This window comes from Panthera leo, chromosome B3, assembly GCF_018350215.1.
Source record: "Panthera leo isolate Ple1 chromosome B3, P.leo_Ple1_pat1.1, whole genome shotgun sequence".
NCBI classification, from domain to species: domain Eukaryota; kingdom Metazoa; phylum Chordata; class Mammalia; order Carnivora; family Felidae; genus Panthera; species Panthera leo.
In genome coordinates this window covers 146,260,795-146,280,675 of record NC_056684.1, presented here as the reverse complement: position 1 = coordinate 146,280,675, position 19,881 = coordinate 146,260,795, and the positions used below count along the sequence as shown (strand labels likewise).

At 61.2% G+C, this 19,881-nt stretch overlaps 1 protein-coding gene and 2 long non-coding RNA genes across 4 annotated transcripts in view; 1 reads left to right on the top strand and 2 right to left on the bottom strand.

Annotated features, from left to right (window-relative positions):
- Window positions 1-224: 224 nt before the first annotated feature.
- LOC122223219 lies at window positions 225-4,450 on the bottom strand. 2 transcript variants are annotated; one of them, XR_006204128.1, is made up of 4 exons: window positions 3,071-4,450; window positions 2,025-2,137; window positions 1,554-1,789; window positions 225-991 (listed from the first exon to the last, which is right to left on the bottom strand). It is a non-coding gene; the product is annotated as an uncharacterized LOC122223219 (long non-coding RNA). The 2 variants fall into 2 exon arrangements; XR_006204129.1 differs by having other exon boundaries at window positions 1,554-2,137.
- A 1,646-nt stretch (window positions 4,451-6,096) lies between these two features.
- Window positions 6,097-13,277, bottom strand: LOC122223220. Its single transcript, XR_006204130.1, has 3 exons — window positions 13,175-13,277; window positions 10,267-10,389; window positions 6,097-7,408 (listed from the first exon to the last, which is right to left on the bottom strand). It is a non-coding gene; the product is annotated as an uncharacterized LOC122223220 (long non-coding RNA).
- A 1,851-nt stretch (window positions 13,278-15,128) lies between these two features.
- LOC122222684 overlaps window positions 15,129-19,881 on the top strand; it is a 171,637-nt gene continuing 166,884 nt past the window's right edge. Inside the window, exons 1-3 of the mRNA XM_042943232.1 lie at window positions 15,129-15,251; window positions 17,322-17,592; window positions 18,055-18,131. Coding sequence (XP_042799166.1) covers window positions 15,129-15,251; window positions 17,322-17,592; window positions 18,055-18,131 — 471 coding nt within the window. The remainder of the gene's footprint in view (window positions 15,252-17,321; window positions 17,593-18,054; window positions 18,132-19,881) is intronic.

The following is a 19,881-nucleotide window of genomic DNA, read 5'->3' as shown; positions in this document are numbered from 1 at the left end:
GACTTCGGCTCAGGTCATGATCTCACGGTCCGTGAGTTCAAGCCCCGTGTCGGGCTCTGTGCTGACAGCTCAGAGCCTGGAGCCTGTTTCAGATTCTGTGTCTCCCTCTCTCTCTGCCCCTCCCCTGTTCATGCTCTGTCTCTCTCTGTCTCAAAAATAAATAAACGTTAAAAAAAAATTAAAAAAAAAAAGAAGAAGAAAAATAATTATTGACACATTAGCCTTCAATCTCTTTACATGTGCTTTCTATTTGGTTCCTGCAGTTTTCATTTCTCTGTTCACCCTTGTTGCCTTCCTGTGGCACTTGAACATATTTTAGGATCCATCTGGGTTTCGTGCCTTCAAATCTTTACAGCGAAACGTGTGTCTTTCTTTGCACGGACTTTTCATAGCAGGTGCATCATCACAGACACTGGGAGATCCTCCAGCAATCAGTCACCACCCATTCCGTCTGTCCCTGTGCCCTCCCCACCCATGGAGAACACTGTCTTAAAAGTTTGGTTTCTCTTTCAACCATCAAATATGATTTGTAAAACTCGAGGAAAAGAAAGCCTGTTGTGTGGACACCCCCGGTCTCGCCACTGCTCCTCCATGAAGCCCCTTGAGTCTCTCTCCTTTGATTTGCCGACTGTCTGAGGAACGCTACATAACACGTCACAAAGCCAGTCCTCACAGAAACGTCTGCAAGCAATTCCTGTAGTGTCTTTTCACACGTGCACATGCCTACTTCCCTCTGCTCCCAGAGGCCGGGTTCCCTGGATGCGGTGCCCACAACTACCAGCCCTTCTACGTCCAGCACTTGGGAAGCCCGTGCAGCCTCTTCATGGCCCCCACGGCCTCAGATGGGAAACCCTCCCCAGGTGATATGTCCTTTCTCTCTCGCTGCTTTCGAGACCACTCCTTGGACTCTGGTTTGCAAAGGCTTCGTTGTGAAACGTCTTGTCGTGATTTCTTCGAGCTTATCCGGTTTTGCTTTTTGGAAGTTTGTATCCTTCACCAAATGTGTTAACTTTTCAGTCATTATTTCCTCAGTCTTCCCGCCCACTGCCTTCCCTCCTTCTGGGGCTCCAGTGCTACCGGGTGACACCTCTGTTCTTGCCTCAGGTCCCCTCCAGGCTGCTCTGGGAAGTCTGTTCCTGTCTGTCGTTTCTACTGTCCCATCCCCAAGTCCGCCAACTGGGCACTCCATCTCTGCTCTAGTGTCCGCCCAGCACAGACTGTGTTTTCCTGTTCTATAAGTTCTGATTCTTTTTTATAGATTCTACTTCTTTGTTTCCATTTTCTGATTTTTTTCATTTGCTTCAATAAAATTTGTGATTAAATTTTGAGGCATCTCGTGTGTGTGTTTTACCCAAGTGTAGTTAACGTACAGTGTCCCATTAGTTTCGGGAGTGAGCGCAGTGGTTCAGCACCTCCCTACGCCACCCTGCTCCATCCCTGTCACCTGTCCCCGCCTCCCCCCACCCCCCCACCACCACCACCTCCACTCTGGCGACCACCAGTTGGCTCTCCGGCTCTAAAACATCGCCATATAATTGCAACATGGAATTCACCTGACTGTTGCTGTCATTTGACTGTTTTTTTCCTCAAGTTAGATTGTCTTGATTGCTGGAATGATGGGCACTGTTTTACTGCATCCTGGAGGTTTCATCCACTACATCTCTAGTTGAGTGTCAGGCCTGGGGTACTTTTGCAGGCTGTGGACCACGTACTGTTCAGGCGGGGCATCCGTTCCACTGGCGTGTTTGCATCCCTGCCACTGTGGCATGCCTATTGTGACAGGTGTTGCCTGGAGGGTGGGAGGCAGGGTGGGGTGGGGTCCCCCAGGATGGTGCCCCGGCTGCCCTGCCAGCTTTGAGCTCTTGAACCCCTGGAGACAACAAGGGTCTCCAGATAGGCTGCTATGAGAGCAGAGCCCCCACCAGCTCCCCCCACCAGCCCTGGTCGTCTCTGGGGAAATGGAGTGTCTCAGCCTGGCCCCTAATTGCTTGTGGGGCCCCATTCCCAGCTCCTGTCCCACTCACCCTCTTTTCCAGGAGTCTTCCCTCTGGTGCTGATATATGGGGGAGGAAAGAGCCTAGCTGTGCTGCCTTCTGATGCCAGGCTGTGGGTCTGGGGGCCCAGCCTCTCACAGGTCCTGGGAGATCAGCAAAGGTTCAGTAGATCAGGGGCACAGAAAGCATGAATAGGGACCACCTCATCATCCTCAGTGGGAAAACTTCCTACCACAGAGGCAGACAATCCTGTTTCGGTAACCTGTATATTCAGTGTAATACAAATACGTCCTACGGATGGTAAAATACACAAGAGCAGCCGGAAAATGGAAACTGCGTATGGTCTAAGTAATAATGATGCCACACCCAGCCTGATGGCACGGACCATTCAAAGGAACAGGTTAGAGAGATGTGCTGTTGCTCACAGGGACACCACACTGAAGGAGCTCTAAGGGACGCTCCTACGTGGGAAAAATAAGTCACACATACGTGTGTGTGTGTGTCCCGTTTATGCACAAAAATATCCAGAGTGGCACATGCATGCTGTGTGTGAGTGTGTCAATGCATAGAGCAGTGTGTAGAGACGCAAACCCGCCCATGAGCACCACCAGGCTGGCCACAGCCTCTGACCCCAGCTATTTCTTCCCCACGAGTCTTTCTGGCATTATTGGAGGACATAAACCCCAAAGAAGTGAGCATGTGGGAGGCCCCTGGGGGTCTCAGTGGGTTAAGCATCTGACTCGATCTCGGCTTAGGTCATGATCTCATGGTTGTGAGTTCGAGTTCCACGTTGTGCTCTGTGCTGACAGAGTGGAGCCTACTTGGGATTCTCCGTCTCCCTCTCTCTCGGCCCCTCCCATGCTCTCTCTCATGTGTTCTCTCTCTCTCTCTCTCAAAAAAAATAAATAAACTTTAAATTTAAAAAATATTTTAAAGAAAGAAGTGCGCGTGTGGGAGGAGCATTAAGCAGGACCCCGCCCCGTGTGTGGCTGGGACACCCAGTCCTTCCCAAGCTCACAGTAGCTGCGTGAGCTACACCCCAAACAAGATAATGTTGGAAATAAAAGCAAACTCACCTCAGAAGCTCACATGACCCAGCAACCGACCAGCATCTGCTCTGACAACCTGTTTGTGCCGCTTCGGCTCACAGGATAATAATGACGGTTCCGATGGCACACGGAGGTAAGCAAACGATGGGCTGCAAACTCGTATGTCCGAAAGAGAACACATCGCTTCTCAATTAAAAATCTGATTGGCTCTTGTGTTACAAGGAAACTTCATTAAGTTTTTTAAGCCCTTTGGCTGCTTCTCTGTGTTCTGAACATGTCGCATGTTCTTTCCCCCACGCGTCATCCATGTGGACGTGACACACACAGGTTTCCTAAAAGCAAGCCTGCCTGGAATCCTGCACGTAGGGACTTGGCAAAGCGCTAAGGGTTCCTCAAGGTTCCTTTGTGCACTTATTTGCCCAAGGACAGAGGCCGAGGGTCTGTGAGCCAGTGCATTGCTGGCCCCTCTCTCCTTCCTGATTCAACAGCCACACAAGGGAACAGCAAACTAAACCCCGCGGGCAGTTTGGCTGACAGCCAGGAGGTGGGAGAGCCAGGGCCCTGGACAGGGTGAGGCCTCCAGGCTCAGGTCCTCTCCACAGAGCAGGACCACCCAGGTGTCTCTAACCCCTGCGGCTGGTGAGGCAAACCCCCCAGGAGCCACCGCCGCCAAAACAACCAGGTCCCTGAGCCTCCACCCGAGGCTGAGTGCCCTGGGTCTCCAAGGCCTTCATCTCGGTATCAGGGCCGCTGTACTCGGCACATCTGTAAAGGTGGGGGCTCTCCCAGGCTCAGCAGCTGGATTGAAGCAAGGCAGTTGTGCCTTGGCTGGTGGTCTCAGGACAGTGACATGGGATGGCCGTGAGTGACGGGCCTGGGCTCAGAAGAGGCCCTGGGTCAGGAGCCCTGCAGCCAGGATGCTCTTGGAGTCCTGGCCCCCAGGCAGCAAGGGGGTGGCTGAAGCTGACTGTGGAGCCAACAGACACATCCCTGGGCCTGTGATGCCGAGAAGCCACCAGGGAGCCGGAATATGAGCTGGAACGGCATGCACGCATTCATGCACGCCGAGGTGCTCTGGGCAACCAGCCGTCTACACCCTACTGTGGGGTCCCCTTTGTGGGCTCCTGCTGTAGGCCCCCAGCTGTGGGCCCCCACTGTGAGCCCCCTCTGTGAGTTCCCTCCTATGGGCCCCTCCACCATGGGCTCCCCTCTGTGGGCCCCCTGCTATGGGCTCCTGCTGTGGGTTCCCCCTGTGAGCTCCCTCCTATGGGCCCCCTCGTGGGCTCCTCGCTATGGACTCCCAGCTATGGGCACCCCCCCCCGTGGGTTCCCTCCTGTGAGCCCCTCAGTGAGTTCCCTCCTGTGGGCCCCCTCCTATGGGACCCCCCATGGGCTCCCTCCTGTGGGCCCCCCGTGGGATCCCCCCTATGGGCTCCTGCTGTGGGCCTCCCCGTGGGCTCCCTCGTGTGGGACAGCCCCCCCTGGGCTCCCTCCTTTGGGCCCCCGCTGTGGGCTCCCTCCTGTGGGTTCCCCTGTGGGCTCCCTCCTGTGGGCCCCCCCTGTGAGCTCCCTCCTGTGGGCCCCCCTTGTGGGCTCCCTCCTGTGGGTTCCCCTGTGGGCTCCCTCCTGTGGGCCCCCCTGTAGCTCCCTCTTGTGGACCCCCCTGTGAGCTCCCTCCTGTGCTTCCCCCCCCCCCCCCCCCCCCCCCCGTGAGCTCCCTCCTGTGGGCTCCCTCCTGTGGGCCCCCCTGTAGCTCCCTCCTGTGGGCCCCCTTGTGGGCTCCCTCCTGTGGGCTCCCTCCTGTGGGCACCCCTATAGCTCCCTCTTGTGGGCCCCCCTGTAGCTCCCTCCTGTGGGCCCCCTTGTGGGCTCCCTCCTGTGGGTTCCCCTGTGGGCTCCCTCCTGTGAGCTCCCTCCTATGGGCCCCCCTGTGAGCTCCCTCCTGTGGGACCTCTGTGAGCTCCCCCCTGTGAGCTCCCTCCTGTGGGCCCCCCCGCTCCGTGAGCTCCCTCCTGTGGGCCCCCCTGTGAGCTCCCTCTTGTGGGGCCCCCTGTGAGCTCCCTCCTGTGGGCCCCCCTGTACCTCCCTCCTGTGGGCCCCCCCCATGAGCTCCCTTCTGTGGGGGGGCCCCGTGAGCTCCCTCCTGTGGGCCCCCCCCCACCATGAGCTCCTTCCTGTGGGCCCCCTTATGGGCTCCCTGCCATGGGCCCCCAAAATATAAGCTCCACGTTTCTCTCTGCTGCATCTCTGTCTCCCAACAGGAAAGACGGGGGCCAGGTGCCCCAGCAGGGCTGCCCAGGCCTGTTGGGGGGGTGGACAAGACAAGGGTCCTCACACTGGTGACCTACCACAGGCACACAGCTGGGGCGGGGCCGTCCCTTAGAAAAGGTGTGGCCCAGGGACCGGGGAAGTGTGGTCAGGACGTGCAGGCTGGGCGGGCACAGCTCCCTGAAGACCCACCATGTTAGAGACCCCAGGGACTCCTCAGGGGAAGCCAGAAGGCGCCCATGCAGCACCAGTCCCCCGGGGCTCCCCAGGGTCCTCTGTCTGAGGCTGGGGACCTCGCCCAGGGAGGCAGCTGCCCCAGTCTGGGGGTGGGGGGTGCTCTGAGGGGTCCTCCCTCTGGGTCTGCAGGACCCCAACCTCGGGGCAGGCCTGGGTCTACGGGGAGAATACCAGTCCCGAGAAACCACCGAGCTCAACAGAGCTCAATGTAGGAGGCCAGCCCACACCTGCGTCTCCCAGGCCCCAGGGAGGGCTGGTGAGGGTCTCACCTGACAGGGTGTGACGGCAGCCATGCCAGTTACTGGATGACCTAAGTGGGTGTGCCCACGGAGTGGGGACAGGCGGGCGGCTGGGCTCGCTAACTGTGGGGAGGTGTAGGTGGTCAGTGGCGTCTCTGCAGCCGGGAGGCCAGGCCCACTGACCCCAGGCAGCCACAAGCTGGGACCCCACAAGGCTGAAGGGCTAAGCAGGGCCAGAACAAGAAAGTTGTCATCAACGGACCCAGGCCGCAGTGTCTGAGGTCTGTCACACACAGTGGTGCAGAAGATTCTGGTGTGTAACTTAGGGCTTGGCTTTAGGGAAGGCCAAGCTCCAAGCACTTACCTGCATTGCCTGTCCCCCTAAAAATGGAGGTGACAGGGGAGTGGATGCAGGTGCAGAGGGCGGCCACAGACCCACAGGCACCTGCACCCACTGCCTCCCACCTTGTCCTCACTGCCACCTGCAGCCCCACGGGGCACGTCCCTAGACCCACTGACAGCAAAGTTCCCTGCACAGGCCTGGACATGGGGGGCTTAACATCACAGCCCAGGGAAGGCTGTGTGGGCTGACAGCTCAGAGAAGAAGGGTGAGGGTGCCTCTGTCCCAGGTGGAGGAGATGTGTGAAGGCCAGGTGGACCAGGTGACCCAAGCCAGGGGGTGACACAAAACCCAAATCCCCAGGTGACCAGCTGGGTTGGGGCCGGGACCCTGGGGTGGAAGGACCTTGGGCCCAGAGGGATGGAGAGGCCCTGGAACGCACCCAGGGTCAGATAGAGGCAGGTGGGAACTGTATCAGCCCTGGGCTGTCCCTGGGCTGTGATGCCCTGGCAGATCAAGCCTGAGCAGGACAGAGGCTGTCACCTGCCTGTCGTCTACCAAGTGAACCCTGGTGAGTCCTGGGGCTCAAGTTCTAACCTTGAAGCAGCAAAAGCTTCTGGAATCCACCAATCACTGGCGTGTCCCAGAAGGCGAGTCTGGCTTCCAGTCAGTGTTCCATAAATGCCCATTGAGTGGGTGGAGTGAAGGGTTCACAAGTGGCCCCCCAAAAATATCCAGGTCCTTATTCCCAGAGCCTGTGACTGTCACCTTATATGGAGAAGGGGTCTGTGCAGATGAATTTAGTTAAGGTCACGAGATGGGGAGGCTCTCCTGGATTATTATCAAAGCCCTAAATGTCATCACAACATCCTTACAGGAGAGAGAGGACACCACCCCTCCAGCTCTGAGGACACAAGGAGGGGCCCTCAGCCAAGCGACGTGCAGGGTGTGGCCCTGGATGCTTCTGGATCCTTTTCTCTGGGCCGGACACCGCTTCCTGGGATCAGAGCACCCCTCTCAGGGCTGGGCTCCCCCTCTCAGGACTGGACACATTTCCACCACGCCCTTGGGGCAAAGCGAAGATCCAGAGAGTTGAGCTGACATCCTGGGGGCACTGAGGAAGCCATGTCCTTCCCAGCAGCAGGCAGGCATCTGTCACTGAGCCTGGCCTGGGCCCCTGCCCAGCTGGGGATGACGAAGAGCTCTGGGCCTGAACCACTGGCAGGCACGGGGCTTGTAACTGGTGCGGAGGGAGGTGCAGGAAAAAGTGTTTTGTCCGCCCTGGTGAAGCGACGAGAACCAGAGTGAGTGCTCCCCTAGACCAGGGGGCCCTGCATCACGTCCTGGAGCCTGTGCTCACGGAGCTGGCGACGCGGGCTGTGCTCCTGAGCACCTAGCCTGGCGAGGGCAAGGGGCCAGCACTCCCGGGGAGGCCAGAGTTGGGAAAGGACACGTGCATTTGGCAGAGGGGCCCTTCAAGGACTGCCTGAGGGAGGCTGGCACCAGACGGCACCCTCCCCAGCCCCCACATGAACACAGAGGCCAGGAGAGCAGATGCAAGTTGTGATGTGACCCAAGAGAGACAGGCCTCAGACGGTTTGTCGCACCGAGAAGGGAGCTGGGGCAGCAGCCACCCCCCCTCAGGCCAAGGCCCAGTGCAGTCTGCTCTGCTGGGGAGGGGTCTGACTGGTCTCTGCCGAGGGCAGAGCAGCAGCGAGCCTAACCTTTGCCCCCTCAGCAGCCCCCGGTCACTGCCGGCTCTTTGGGAGGGCCCAGCTGCAGAATGTCCTCGAAGCCCCAGTCCGAGCTCCTGAACACAGCGGAACATGGACCACCAGGACGAAACCACAGGGGCGCCCAGGACCCCTGAGCGCAGGGACGCAGGATGCAGCCAAAGCCCCTAACCGCCCTCCACCCCACAGGGCTGCGCACCGGCAGCCAGGGAGGCTGGGACCCTTGCAGGTCTGGGGCGAGCAGGCTTCCTGTGGGCGACCCGCGGACCAGGCACGGATGCGCGCTTTCTCCTCCCGACTACGTCCTGCCGCTTCTTGAGGACAGCACCACGGACACGGCTGTGCATGCGCGTGGAAGAGGGCGCGTGTGCCTGCTCCGTCGCCAGACGTGTCCTTGCACACAAGAACATGTGTTTCACGGCGAGGAGGCTGCAGGAGAGGCTTCTGCGCCTGCAGGCTCATCTGTCCTCAGCACTTGGCCTGCTGACTTATTTCTCCACCGTTCCTGGGGATCAAAGCCCTGAAAATCCACAAATGGTTTCTAAAGCTCAGAGATGGAAGTTTCCAGAAATGCTTCCCCGACACCACCATGGCTCCAAGAGGTCAGAGTCCCAGGGGTGAGGGGGAGGAGCTGGGGAGGAGGAACATTCCAGAAGGGGCTCCCCAACTTTGTCCCCCTCACTCCCCCAAGACCACGCCTCAAAATTAGGAGGAGTATGGGCACCCTGGTCTCTGGGGCCCAGCACTGTGGCTGCTGTGGCTGGACATGGGCCAGGGACGGCCAGGGGCTCCCTCGTCAGGCTACTGCCCCACAGGAAAGCCCACCCCAACCCTGGGGCCTAGATGTCAGGCAGAGGGGCTACTCGGATGCCGGGAGAGCTGCCATCCCACGACGCTGTCTGCCGTGGCTCCAGAAGTGGCCTGGAGGACATGGGGGGAGAGGCCACTCTCCCAGACCCCGTGGTGGTCCCAGTGGGGAACCGATGGGCACTGGCCACCAGCCCAGGGTTCACGGACCAGGGTGGACCTCAAACTGCACCATCCACACGGCCCCTGAACACGTGCATCTGGCCAGATGCCACCCAGCTCCGTCCCCTCCTTCTCATCCCAGCGACCTCTACCAGCAGGGAGCAGGGAGCAGGTGGATGTGTGGATGCCTGGGCCTCAGCACGCCCACCGCCCAGTGGCGTAGTCATAACAGTAATAACAACAGCCCCGCGGGGCGGGTGCTGAGGACCACGTGAAGACGGGCACCGGGCTGCAGCCTGCAGCCACAGCGAGCACTCAGCCCACGACCACCTGCCCCGCCCCAGCATCCTTCATCTGCTGTACAAATGTGCGCCCCACCCCCGCAAAGCTGCCAGGCCTCCTGGGGCCACGGCCCTGCCCTCTCCGGCCCCAGGAGGGGACCTGGGACGCTGGAGGCTCGGTGGTCGGCTGAGGGCGTGTCCACACCCCTGCTCCCCCAGGTGACTGCTGCTCCTGTGGCTCGGGTGGGGCAGGCGCCAGGTGCGGGTGTGGACTCGCCCACTCAGGGTATCGCAGCAGCTCACGCTGGGGACGACCCAGCAGAATGCACTTGTTAGCACAGAATAGGCGTCACGTTTCCTTTCCTAGCAATGAAGCTTAGCCAGACGGCTCAGCAGGCGGACACCGCGGTGGGAGCCGTCCAGAGACCCGACATCCCCGGCCCGGATGGCTTCGTGGACGGGGCTTCAGACTTCCACAGACGTGGTCACTGCCACGCAGACCTGCTCCTGGACTCTGTAAGTGGATCATGCTCCAAAGAGCCCAAAAAGAGCAATGTGGGCCCGTTTTCATACTAACATGAAGGGCCCTCGAGGAGGGCAAATTCCGTCCAGCTCATTGAACTAAGACTTAAACCAGGATTAGGCCTCCCCTGGGCCTCCCTGTACCTGGGCCTCCCCTGCACCTGGGCCTCCCTGTACCTGGGCCTCCCTGTACCTGGGCCTCCCCTGCACCTGGGCCTCCCTGTACCTGGGCCTCCCCTGCACCTGGGCCTCCCTGTAGCTGGGCCTCCCCTGCACCTGGGCCTCCCTGTACCTGGGCCTCCCCTGCACCTGGGCCTCCCCTGCACCTGGGCCTCCCTGTACCTGGGCCTCCCTGCACCTGGGCCTCCCCGCACCTGGGCCTCCCTGCACCTGGGCCTCCCCTGTACCTGGGCCTCCCCTGTACCTGGGCCTCCCTGTACCTGGGCCTCCCCTGTACCTGGGCCTCCCTGTACCTGGGCCTCCCCTGTACCTGGGCCTCCCCTGTACCTGGGCCTCCCTGTACCTGGGCCTCCCCTGCACCTGGGCCTCCCTGTACCTGGGCCTCCCTGCACCTGGGCCTCCCCGCACCTGGGCCTCCCTGCACCTGGGCCTCCCCGCACCTGCACTTCCTCACCTGCATGTGCCCCAGGTCCTGCCAGAACCAGGGGGAATTGAAACTGCATCCGAGGACAGCAGGTGCTCCGGGAGTGGCTGGTCACTGAGGCCCGTCACCGCAATGGCACAATCCCAGGTGGCTCTAGAGTAGATGGGTCCACAGGCAGATGGCAAAGGGAGACAGCCAGAGAGGGGCCGGTGAGGCAGAGCCAGACGCCCTCGTGGGTCTGAGCACAACTCAGACCCCGAGTGCAAGGCTCAGCGGCAACAGGACTGACCCCCGTCCGCTCCAGCCTCCCCGGGTGGGAACCATCTGTTGGCCCCAGGGTGCCCCTCACAACGCCCCATGGGCGGCCGCCCAGTGCCGTGTTCCGGCAAGGAGCCTCCCCCGGCTCCACCTCCGCCCTTGGATCAGCCCTGGGCATCCCAGGCTCCTCCCCCTCCAGCCCTGCAGCCTCCCTGGGAAGAAGGATTGGAGGCGAGTCTGTGTCACTGTGGTGGCTGCTCTGCATTGGGAGCAGCTGTGCAACCACAGTATTACAGCACCCATCCAAAGCCCCGTCCCGGGGGGTCCCAGCTGTGGCCCTGCTCTCAGCGCAGCAGGGACGCCTTCCCCCGGATTTTGAATGGGGCCACATCACCATGCATGTGGCGTCACCAGGACAGTGCAGCCTGTAACCCAAACCCACCCACAGCAGGCACAACAGAAGGAACAGGGCTTCCGTGACGCTGCGCCAGGACCCTGCCTGCTGACTCCATCAGACCCTGAAACCCACCAGCGGAAGCCACCCCAGGACCCTGCCTGCTGACTCCATCAGACCCTGTGCCAGCCTGTAACCCAAACCCACCCACAGCAGGCACAACGGAAGGAACAGGGCTTCCGTGACGCTGCGCCAGGACCCTGCCTGCTGACTCCATCAGACCCTGAAACCCACCAGCGGAAGCCACCCCAAACCTCAGCCAGACCTGCCTGACTGGGCAGGGACAGCACAGGGGTTGCCCTGGTGAGCGGGCCCTGCCCCACCCTATAGCCACTGGGCTACCCGGACACGTCACCCCACACCCCACATCACCCCACCCCCACGTCACCCCACAGCACCTGTTCCCCAAGCAGACTGGGGGCCTGCCCCGTGGGACCCGGGAAGGTGGGCGGGACTCCCCCCTTCAGGGACGGCTGTTTGAACCTGATTTGGGAAATGTTTCTTCTGGGAGGATGGATAGACCCACGTGCCCCTCAACCAGTCTGGCTGGTCCATCCATCCCATGCTCTGTGGTCCCCTTGGCCTCGTCCAAACCTGGCCTCACCGGGAGGCCCCCAGCGACCCTGCAGACACGCTGCAGACACAGTATCCCCGAAGTGGACACTCTCCCCGTGGCCTGGGCCACAGATGTGGGCACACACCCCGAGAGTGTGTGAGACCCCGGGCCACCACCCACACCCCCTGTGCCCACGCCCGTGGAAGCTCAGTCTCCACCCGCCCCTGCAGCAGGTGTCCCTGGGGAGACAGGGCAGCCGGACCACGCCAGCTGCCCACCACGTGGGGCAGCTCTGGACACCTGTGCAGACACGCCCGGCTGGGCGCCTGGGGCTCTGGCAGGGAAGGGGCCCCTCCAGCACGCTCGGGGGCTTTTTGACGGGGAACTTTCTACTGTGTTACGACGGTAGCTACTACGCCCACAGTGACAGACCCAGCAGCAAAAACCAGCCAGAGCGGCAGGGCCCTCCAGCCTGGCTCCTGAGGGCCAGAGCGGGACCCTAGGCCTCCTGAGCCGCTGGCAGCCAGCTCGGCCTGTGGGCTTGTGTCCAGGTACATCCACCCACAGTTGGGGGCTTCAAAGGGCTCTGAGGTGGCCGCACAATCCCCACTGGCAGAAACAGACCTGCTCTCAACACCACGGCGGAACCGAGCAGGAAGGACAGAGTCTACCCTGGGCAAACTCCCAGTGGGCAGGACCCCCAGAGACCCTTGCGGGGCTGACAGGAGTGGACACTAGAGCTAGGCCCACACTAGGCTGTGTAGGAGCTCACTGATGCTGGAGGCAGGACAAGGCTCTCAGGGAGTGGGGCACCTCACAGCCTGTGCCGTCCTCAGGGACATGGGTCCTGATCCTGGACGGGCCATCGGGGGCTCCTGGGGCCTGTCCCCCAGGAGACGGGCGGTGCAGGCTCTGGTCATTGCCGGGAGGCTAGAAACCCACCCACAGTGAGTGCCCTCCAGGGAAAGCCCCTCCGAGCAGCCAGCCTAACCCAGCCCAGCCCAGGCCCTGCTAGGGGCCCAGAGCTGCACTCCCCTCCGTACCCGCCAGGCTCCTGGGGAAGGACGCTGTCCAGGGCCTCATCCAGCTCCCAGCCATGCAGCCCCCTAGCTCCGGCCCTCTGCTGAACATCTTGGGCCTTCCTAAACACACTCTGCCCCTGCCCACGTCCAGGCTTCTGTTCCCAGCAGGGGCACCCCCACTGGGTGGACCTTCCTGGGAGACTGGCTGTAGGACAGCAGGGATTTTAACTGCGGGTGCGGGGTGGGGGGAGGTTGGGGTACGACTGCATCTACTGCATGACTTACAGCAGCGAAGCTCAGCCCGAATCTCCCAGATGGGCAGGCAAAGGCAAAGGGCAGTGGCGTTGGGGACTGTCCCCTCCACAGGGCCTGTCTGGAAGCCACTACCTTCCTCCCCCACTGCCCGCCCCATCCAGTGCCCCTCGGACCTGAGCCCCAGCCCCAGGTCCCTGCCAGCCCACCGCAGACTCCCACAAGCGGACAGCTCCTCACTGGCCAGCCCATGGCCCCAGATGCCGCTGTTCCCACCCTGGAGCAACTGTTTCGAGCTCCAGCAATGCAGCAGACCCACACCTCCCTCTCCAGCCTGCCCCAGTGCCTCCCAGTCCTGGCATCCACGAACAAGGAGTCCACAGTCCTTGCACCCACCTTTACCAGCCCAGGCGTTCTGGGCACGTCCTCTCCCATCCCAGCCCACCCAGGGCTGCAGACTGCGGCCTCCAGGCACCCACCGCGGCAACTGGCATGCGTCCTGGTCCCAGGGCAGACCCAAGCCTCCTCCACAGCCCTAATGGCCCCTGGGCCCTCCCCGTCCTGAGGAAGCTCCTCCCACCAGCCCCGCCTGCAGGGGCCAGGCCCTGGTTATTGTCATGGGGCATCAGACAGTGTCTATAACTACGGGTGGTACCACAGTGATGCCCCTCATAGCAGCAACCAGGCCCAGCACCACCTGCTGCCTGGGGGCCCACCCTCTGACCCCAGGCCTGGCAGCTCACCCTTTTCAGTCTGAGGCATTCACCTCTAGCCTCTGGCCCTGGAGGGATGGGCCCCTCACGCTGGGGTCTGTGCTTCAGGGGGTCTCCGGGGCTGACTGATTCTAAATGAGGAGGCACATCCACAGCCAGAGGGGCTGTGCTGGGCCTGGAGAGGAGGAAACCACAGGCTTGGGTGCACACAGGGGCAGAGGGACCAGGCCTGTGAGTCACAGAGCCCAGGCCCAGCAGCCGCCCTGCCTTCACCAGGACAGCGAGCACAGAGCCCCCAGGCTGGCACAGGTCACCCCACGTCCATCCGTCGGTCCTCCCCTCCACAGAGGCTCCATCAGCACCCCCTCCACAGGCCACAGGGACCAGTCTTAGACGCCCAGCTCCTCACCACGAACTATAGATGAGCCACGCCAGGGTCAGGACCCAGGGGGACCCAGGGCCCCTCGACCAAGCCCCAGCTCCCAGCCCAGCCCACACTCAACCTCCCCGGGGGACACCTGCCTCAGCATGTCCCTCGGAGGCAGGCTGAGGGGCCGTGGCCTTGGCCAGGACAGGCTGAGCAGCCGTGAGCAGGGCCCGCCTCTGGGCCCCAGGGACAGGCCATATTGTCTGAGCTTCTATCACTGTGGGTACTGGGGTACTACCTCCCACGGCAACACGGCCTATGCGCAAAACCAGCCTCCCTCCCTGGGCCCCACTGCTTCCTGCTAGGGGCTGGGCCCTGTCCCCTCATGCTGTCCCCCCAGTTATCATCAGAGGCTGCAGACCTCAAGCCAGTGCCGTCCAGAGGCAGGGCTGGGGCACTGTGGTCTGGGCACCAGGGTCCAGCGCAAGCACCCTGGGAGGAAAGGGTATGGACAGCACTGACCTCCAGAGCCGGCCCCTGTCCTTCCAGCCGCCCGGCCTCACTGCCTGGGAGGCTCCCCCTCCAAGAACAAGAGGATGGCGCCGGGTTTTTGCACACACAAGAGGCCCTCCTGCACCCTGGGCTCGGGCCTGGGCACGTGGCCGGGGGACAGTCAGCTGGCAGGCCCTCTGCAGGGAGCCCTCCCCATGGCCCCCAGCCCTCACCTCCTCTCCCTGTTCCCTGAGCTCTCCCTTCTCTTCCCTCCACGTGCTGTGCTAAGACCCTTCCGGGGAGGGGAAGCCACAGAGGATGGGGAGCCGGGCTCCCCCACCATGATATCCAACAGCAATGTGACTCCTGCAGAGTGGATACCAGACAGTGACTGGGGCGGGGGCAGCTCAGGCCCGGAACCTGACCAAGATCTGAGCTGACCCCCTTGCCGAGCGCTCTGTGAGCCCGGGGCCGAGCCCGGGGTGCTGGCCTGGCTCCCAAGTCCCGGCGCCCGTGACCCCGCACCTGCCAGGTGGAGGGCAGGTGTATAGGGCACTGCCAGTTGCAGAGGAGTGGCTGAGGCTGCTGCAGGGGGAGCTGGGCTGAGGTGCCACACCCCTCCCCCAGGGGGAACGAGACGGAGGGGAGATTCTGTACGGGACCCTCTCAAGGAGTCACAACCCCCGCAGTGGGTCAGGACAGACCCAAAAGCCCTTCCTTGAGCCCTCTGCCCCTCTGCCCTCAGGCATCCCGTTCCGGCTGACACTGACCAGCCAGCATGGCTGAGCAGCAGACCCCTCACAGACAGGACGGACCCAACATGCGCGGGGGCCCAGAGCCCAAGGAGCAGGAGGCCAGCCCACCAGACCCGGGCTCAGGCTGCAGCCCCGCTCCACGCAGGGTGGGCTGGGGGAGGCTGGCTTCTGCCTCAGAGCCCACCCACCCATATGGGGCTCAACCAGACACCAGACTGGGCTGAATGTGCCCCAGAATCCTCACGCACTGGAACTCCAGACTCCAGAGCTCAGGGGGAGTGTCCAGCATGGAGAAGCCCCCCCACCCCCCACCGTCCATCGGACAAGACCCAGGAGGGGACTGAACCCCCAGCGTCCATCCATCAGACAAGACCCAGGAGGGGGCTGAGCCCCCAGCACCTGTCCATCAGACAAGACCCAGGAAGGGGCTGAGCCCCCAGCAGGCCAGGAGGTTTATGAGTCAGTCTGTGTCATGGTGGTATAGTGGAAGCTGGTCCCACAGTGACACCCTCCAGGCCGGAAACCCCTGCCCCCAAGTGGGTCCACCAGCAGAAGGACCTGCCTCCCGGACTGAGGTCTGCATCCTCCCACCCAGTTCAGGGGGTCAGTGACAGCCTGAGGAGGGTCCTGTTCCAGGAGACAGGCTGCCCAGTGCAGCCTCCCCACCTGGGGGTCCTTGGTGGATTTTGTGCAGGCCTGAGGCAGAGTGGGTAGTAACGGGTGGGCTCATGGTGCCTCAGGCCATTCATAAAACCCGCCCGCAGGCCTCGTCAGACAGAATACCTCCACCCAGCAGGCCATCCCTCCCTGTGGGGGCCTCACGGCCAAGGAGGAGCCTGGAGTATTCTGAGCAGCCCGGGGTCACTGTGTCCGGTGGGAACTAGCACTGAGACGTTGGCTGTGGCCAAAACTGTCCCCATGGGCTCTGGGGGCCCAGCCTGGAGCTAGCGGTCCGACAGGGGAGCCCCGCCCCCAGCCAGGAGGTGTCCGCGGGCTCCTGGGGTAACCGGATAGCCCCGGACGCCCCTCAGCCTCCCAGCTTCCGGGTTAGGACAGGAGGCTGGGCCGGGCGGGGGGCTGGGCCCTGTCCTCACCCTCCAGAGCAGACCTTCAAGGCCTGTGTCCCTCAGGGAGACACAAGCATCTGCTCCTGCCACTGCTGCCCTGGGCAGGGGTCAGCAGGCATGACCCCTCACGTCAGTCATCCAGGCGCCACTGCTGGACAGAGTCCAGCCGGGCCTCAGGCCCCTTTAGGAATGCCCGGCTGGCGGCCAGCACATGGGGTGCCCGTCAGCCACCAGCCGCCAAGCAGGCAGCACCAGGAAGACCACCCAGAGGGACCCGTGTGCCTCTTCTGCCCATCACCCCTGAGCCCAGTGCCCTCCCCGGTGGGGACGGTCATCCAGGCAGCATTCTCCCTGGGGCCCCCATGCTGCAGCCATTGGGTCCTCAAGAGCCCCTGTCCCAGCACTGAGGACTCGGCCACACAGGGCAGCCAGGGTGCCCCAGCCCACAACAGGACTCCCAAAAGCCCGAGCCCACCATGTGGAGCAAGGAAGAGGAGCTCTGCCTTCACTGGGGCCCTCCACCGGCCTGCACCCACCCACCTGTCACCTGTGAGCCAGTCTCCAGAGGGCCTGGAGCCCCCAACTCAGAGGCCTCCCTTCCTGGGTGAAGGCTCATCCAGCCCAGGTCCCCACTGGCCAGCACCGGTCTTGGGGGCAGAGCCAGCCAGGCTCCAGGCACCCTGTTCCCGCGCAGCTCCCTGGGCTCAGCACCACATGTCCCAGGCAGGAAGCAGATAAGCTCCAGGGCAGCAAACCCCCTCCTGCCTTCCCTTCCTGTCCCACCCCATTCCTCCACACCCCTCCCCTCCCCTCCCTGCCTTCCCTGCACTCAGGCCTGGGAGGTTTTCAGGTACTTTACCTTAAAGCTGGGGTTTCCCTCCATGGATTTCCCTGCGGTTTCTCTCCTCTGGTCAACTCTATATTTCTTCCCTCACTCCCAGCACCACAATACTGCACTCACCCACTCCCTCACTCATCAGCCCAGGGAACTTAGCCAGGCCCTGGGGTGTGACACAGCAGGCACACGCGGCCCTGAGGGTATGCAGACGTTTGCACACGTACAGGTGACACTGAGAAGGGGAATCACAGGGTGTGGCTTGGAGTGTGTGGGTCAGTCAGGGCCCCTTCCTGGGGGACCAGGCACTCTAGCTGCAGGTGGAGAGGAGAAGCGTCCAGGACTTTGGCAACGGGGACCGAGGGGCTAGCAAGGATGCCCTCTGGGAAGACAGGGAGCCTCAGATGGGGGAGCCTGAGTCACTCAGGAACGAGCTGGAGCCCAAGACAGAGCTGGGCTGCACTTCAGGAGCCCTGGTCCCAGGCGGCGATGCAGCGGGCAAAGGGGACACAGGGACCCAGATGTGCAAGGTCCAGGCACAGAGGAGCATGCCCTGGAGCCCCCAGCAGTATAGGACACCAACAAGTCAGTGCTCCTGTCCCCAGGCAGGGGACAAAAGCCCCACTTCTCCAGGTCCCTAAGGTCAGCACCCTCAAGCTTCAGTGCACACAGACCCCCTACCCCGGGAATCTTACTGATCTGCAGATCCAGATGCAACCATTCTGGGGAGGCTCCCAGGGAACCCCATACAGCCCTGGATGAGGACGCACTCCTGCCAGGGCGCACTGCTCGGCCAGCGGCCAGAAAGGAGGCCACACCATTCCCCACCTTCCAGAAGACGACGGTCCGCAGATCTCCCTCCCCAGCCCCACAAGACTGATTCCTGAGAAGGCCCTCACAGTGACCCCCACCTCCCAAACACTCTCCCCTCTGGTCCTCGAGCCCAGCAGCCTCAGGCTGACATGCACACTCACCCGCGGCCACCCTGCCCCCTCCTGGCCCACCCTTCCTGGGGTTGTTGCTGCTTTTCCCTACTCTCACCTGCAGGGACCCCTCAGGACCCTCCAGCTCACCGGCATGGCACCCGTGACCTCGACCCACACCCGTCCCCACGACCCAGCAAGGTGAGCCCAACTCTCCACAGCCAGGCCTGGACACACAGGGGTCATGACCCCGATGCTCCCTGGCGCCATTTTGAATTGGTGGCCACATGCTGAAGGGGGCTGCAGGCTGCTGGGCTTAGCTCTTACAGGCCCTCACCACACAGTCTGCGTGGGGCAGGCCACCCCAGCACCCAGCTGATATCCACTTTCCCCTCAACTTCCCGGCACCTCCCAGTCTCTTCTGCAGCCCAGTGGCCACAGGACCCACAGAGGCCAGTGAGATGTACTTGGGAAGAAGGAGGCTTCCAGAGTATACTTTGCTGTTTGCTGCCTGCCTATCCTGGGATATAGATGCAAGGCCCAGAGGTGAGCAGCCCCTTTGCCCACCTACTAAAGATAGTGGGCCAAAAATATAGATGGAAACTTGGCCCCCGGTGGTGTTGACAGATTCCTCTGTTCTCACACAGGAGGATTAAGCTGGTGCAGTGGGGTTTCTATTTTACGCGTCCTGACTGATCCCCATGGAGGAGCTTCCCAGCCACCACCCCCACTGGGATTATGCTGTGGGTCCCATCCAGTCTCCCCAGTCTGAGGCTCCCTCCCTACCTGCTTGCCCAGCTGAGGTCCTCTCCTAATTTGATCAGAATAAGAGAAAAGCCTGCCCCCCCCACCTGCCTGCATGTGTGTGGGTCCCCAAAGAGGCCGCCTTCACAGGCAGCCAACAAGGACACAGTCACACCAAACAAAAGACGGCACCATGTTGGGACAGGTAGCACATAGGTGCACACACACCTGTCACCATCACACAAAAACAAGAACGGATGTTTATTTGAACTTACAGGTTATATGGTGCTACTTTCTTTTCTGTTGCATGAATCTTGTTACTTAATCAAACAGGACTATTTGCAGTTAGGACTGACCGGTAGCAGGACCTTTACGTGGTATGCGTGGAAACACCTAACTCTATTTTTAAAATATATCTCCTGTCTTCTGATGGTGATTCATTCCAACTCCTTTCTTCAACTCTCTAGAGCGTTTTTCACATTTTGTAGGTTAGATGCATAAATGCAAGATTTTGTAAAAGGAGAATGCAACTACAGTAGGGCTAATTCATTTTTTAATTTTTTTTATTTCTTTTTGAGAAAGAGACAGAGTGTGAGCAGGGGAGGGGCAGAGAGAGAGGGAGACACAGACTCCGGAGCAGGCTCCAGGCTCCGAGCTGTCAAACCTAAGAACCGTGAGATCATGACCTGAGCCAAAGTCAGACACTTAACAGACTGAGTCACCCAGACACCCCTACAATAGGGCTAATTAGACAGATGTTACCTACATTTAATAGCTATAATGAGGATATGTCTCTGTCCCACAATGCAGTAGGATGTTCTCACTCTGTTTCCTTGTTCCAGCATACTCCTGTGCAGAGCCAGAGGCCTGGGGACATCCTGTGTCCTCTGTGCACATTTACAGATTTAAATAAAAATGCTTTAAAAGACTCAAAAAAAAAAGAAGAAGAAGAAATGGTTTGAAAGCACGGAGACCATTTAAGTCAGAGAAATCAAAGTCGGGTCCCAGGTAAGTTGGGTTTGGTTAATGGTTCCGGGATGCCCAAGTCCGTGAGCTGCAGACAAGTGACCCCCGCCTTCCTCCCGCACATTCAGGCACGTTCCTGGCCTCTGAGGTGTCTGCAGTCTGGCCTGTCCTCCCTGGCCGGTGTCCGTTCGCTGCTCCCGCCCTCCCCCCAACTCCTAACCGAGGACCCGGGACGAGGGTC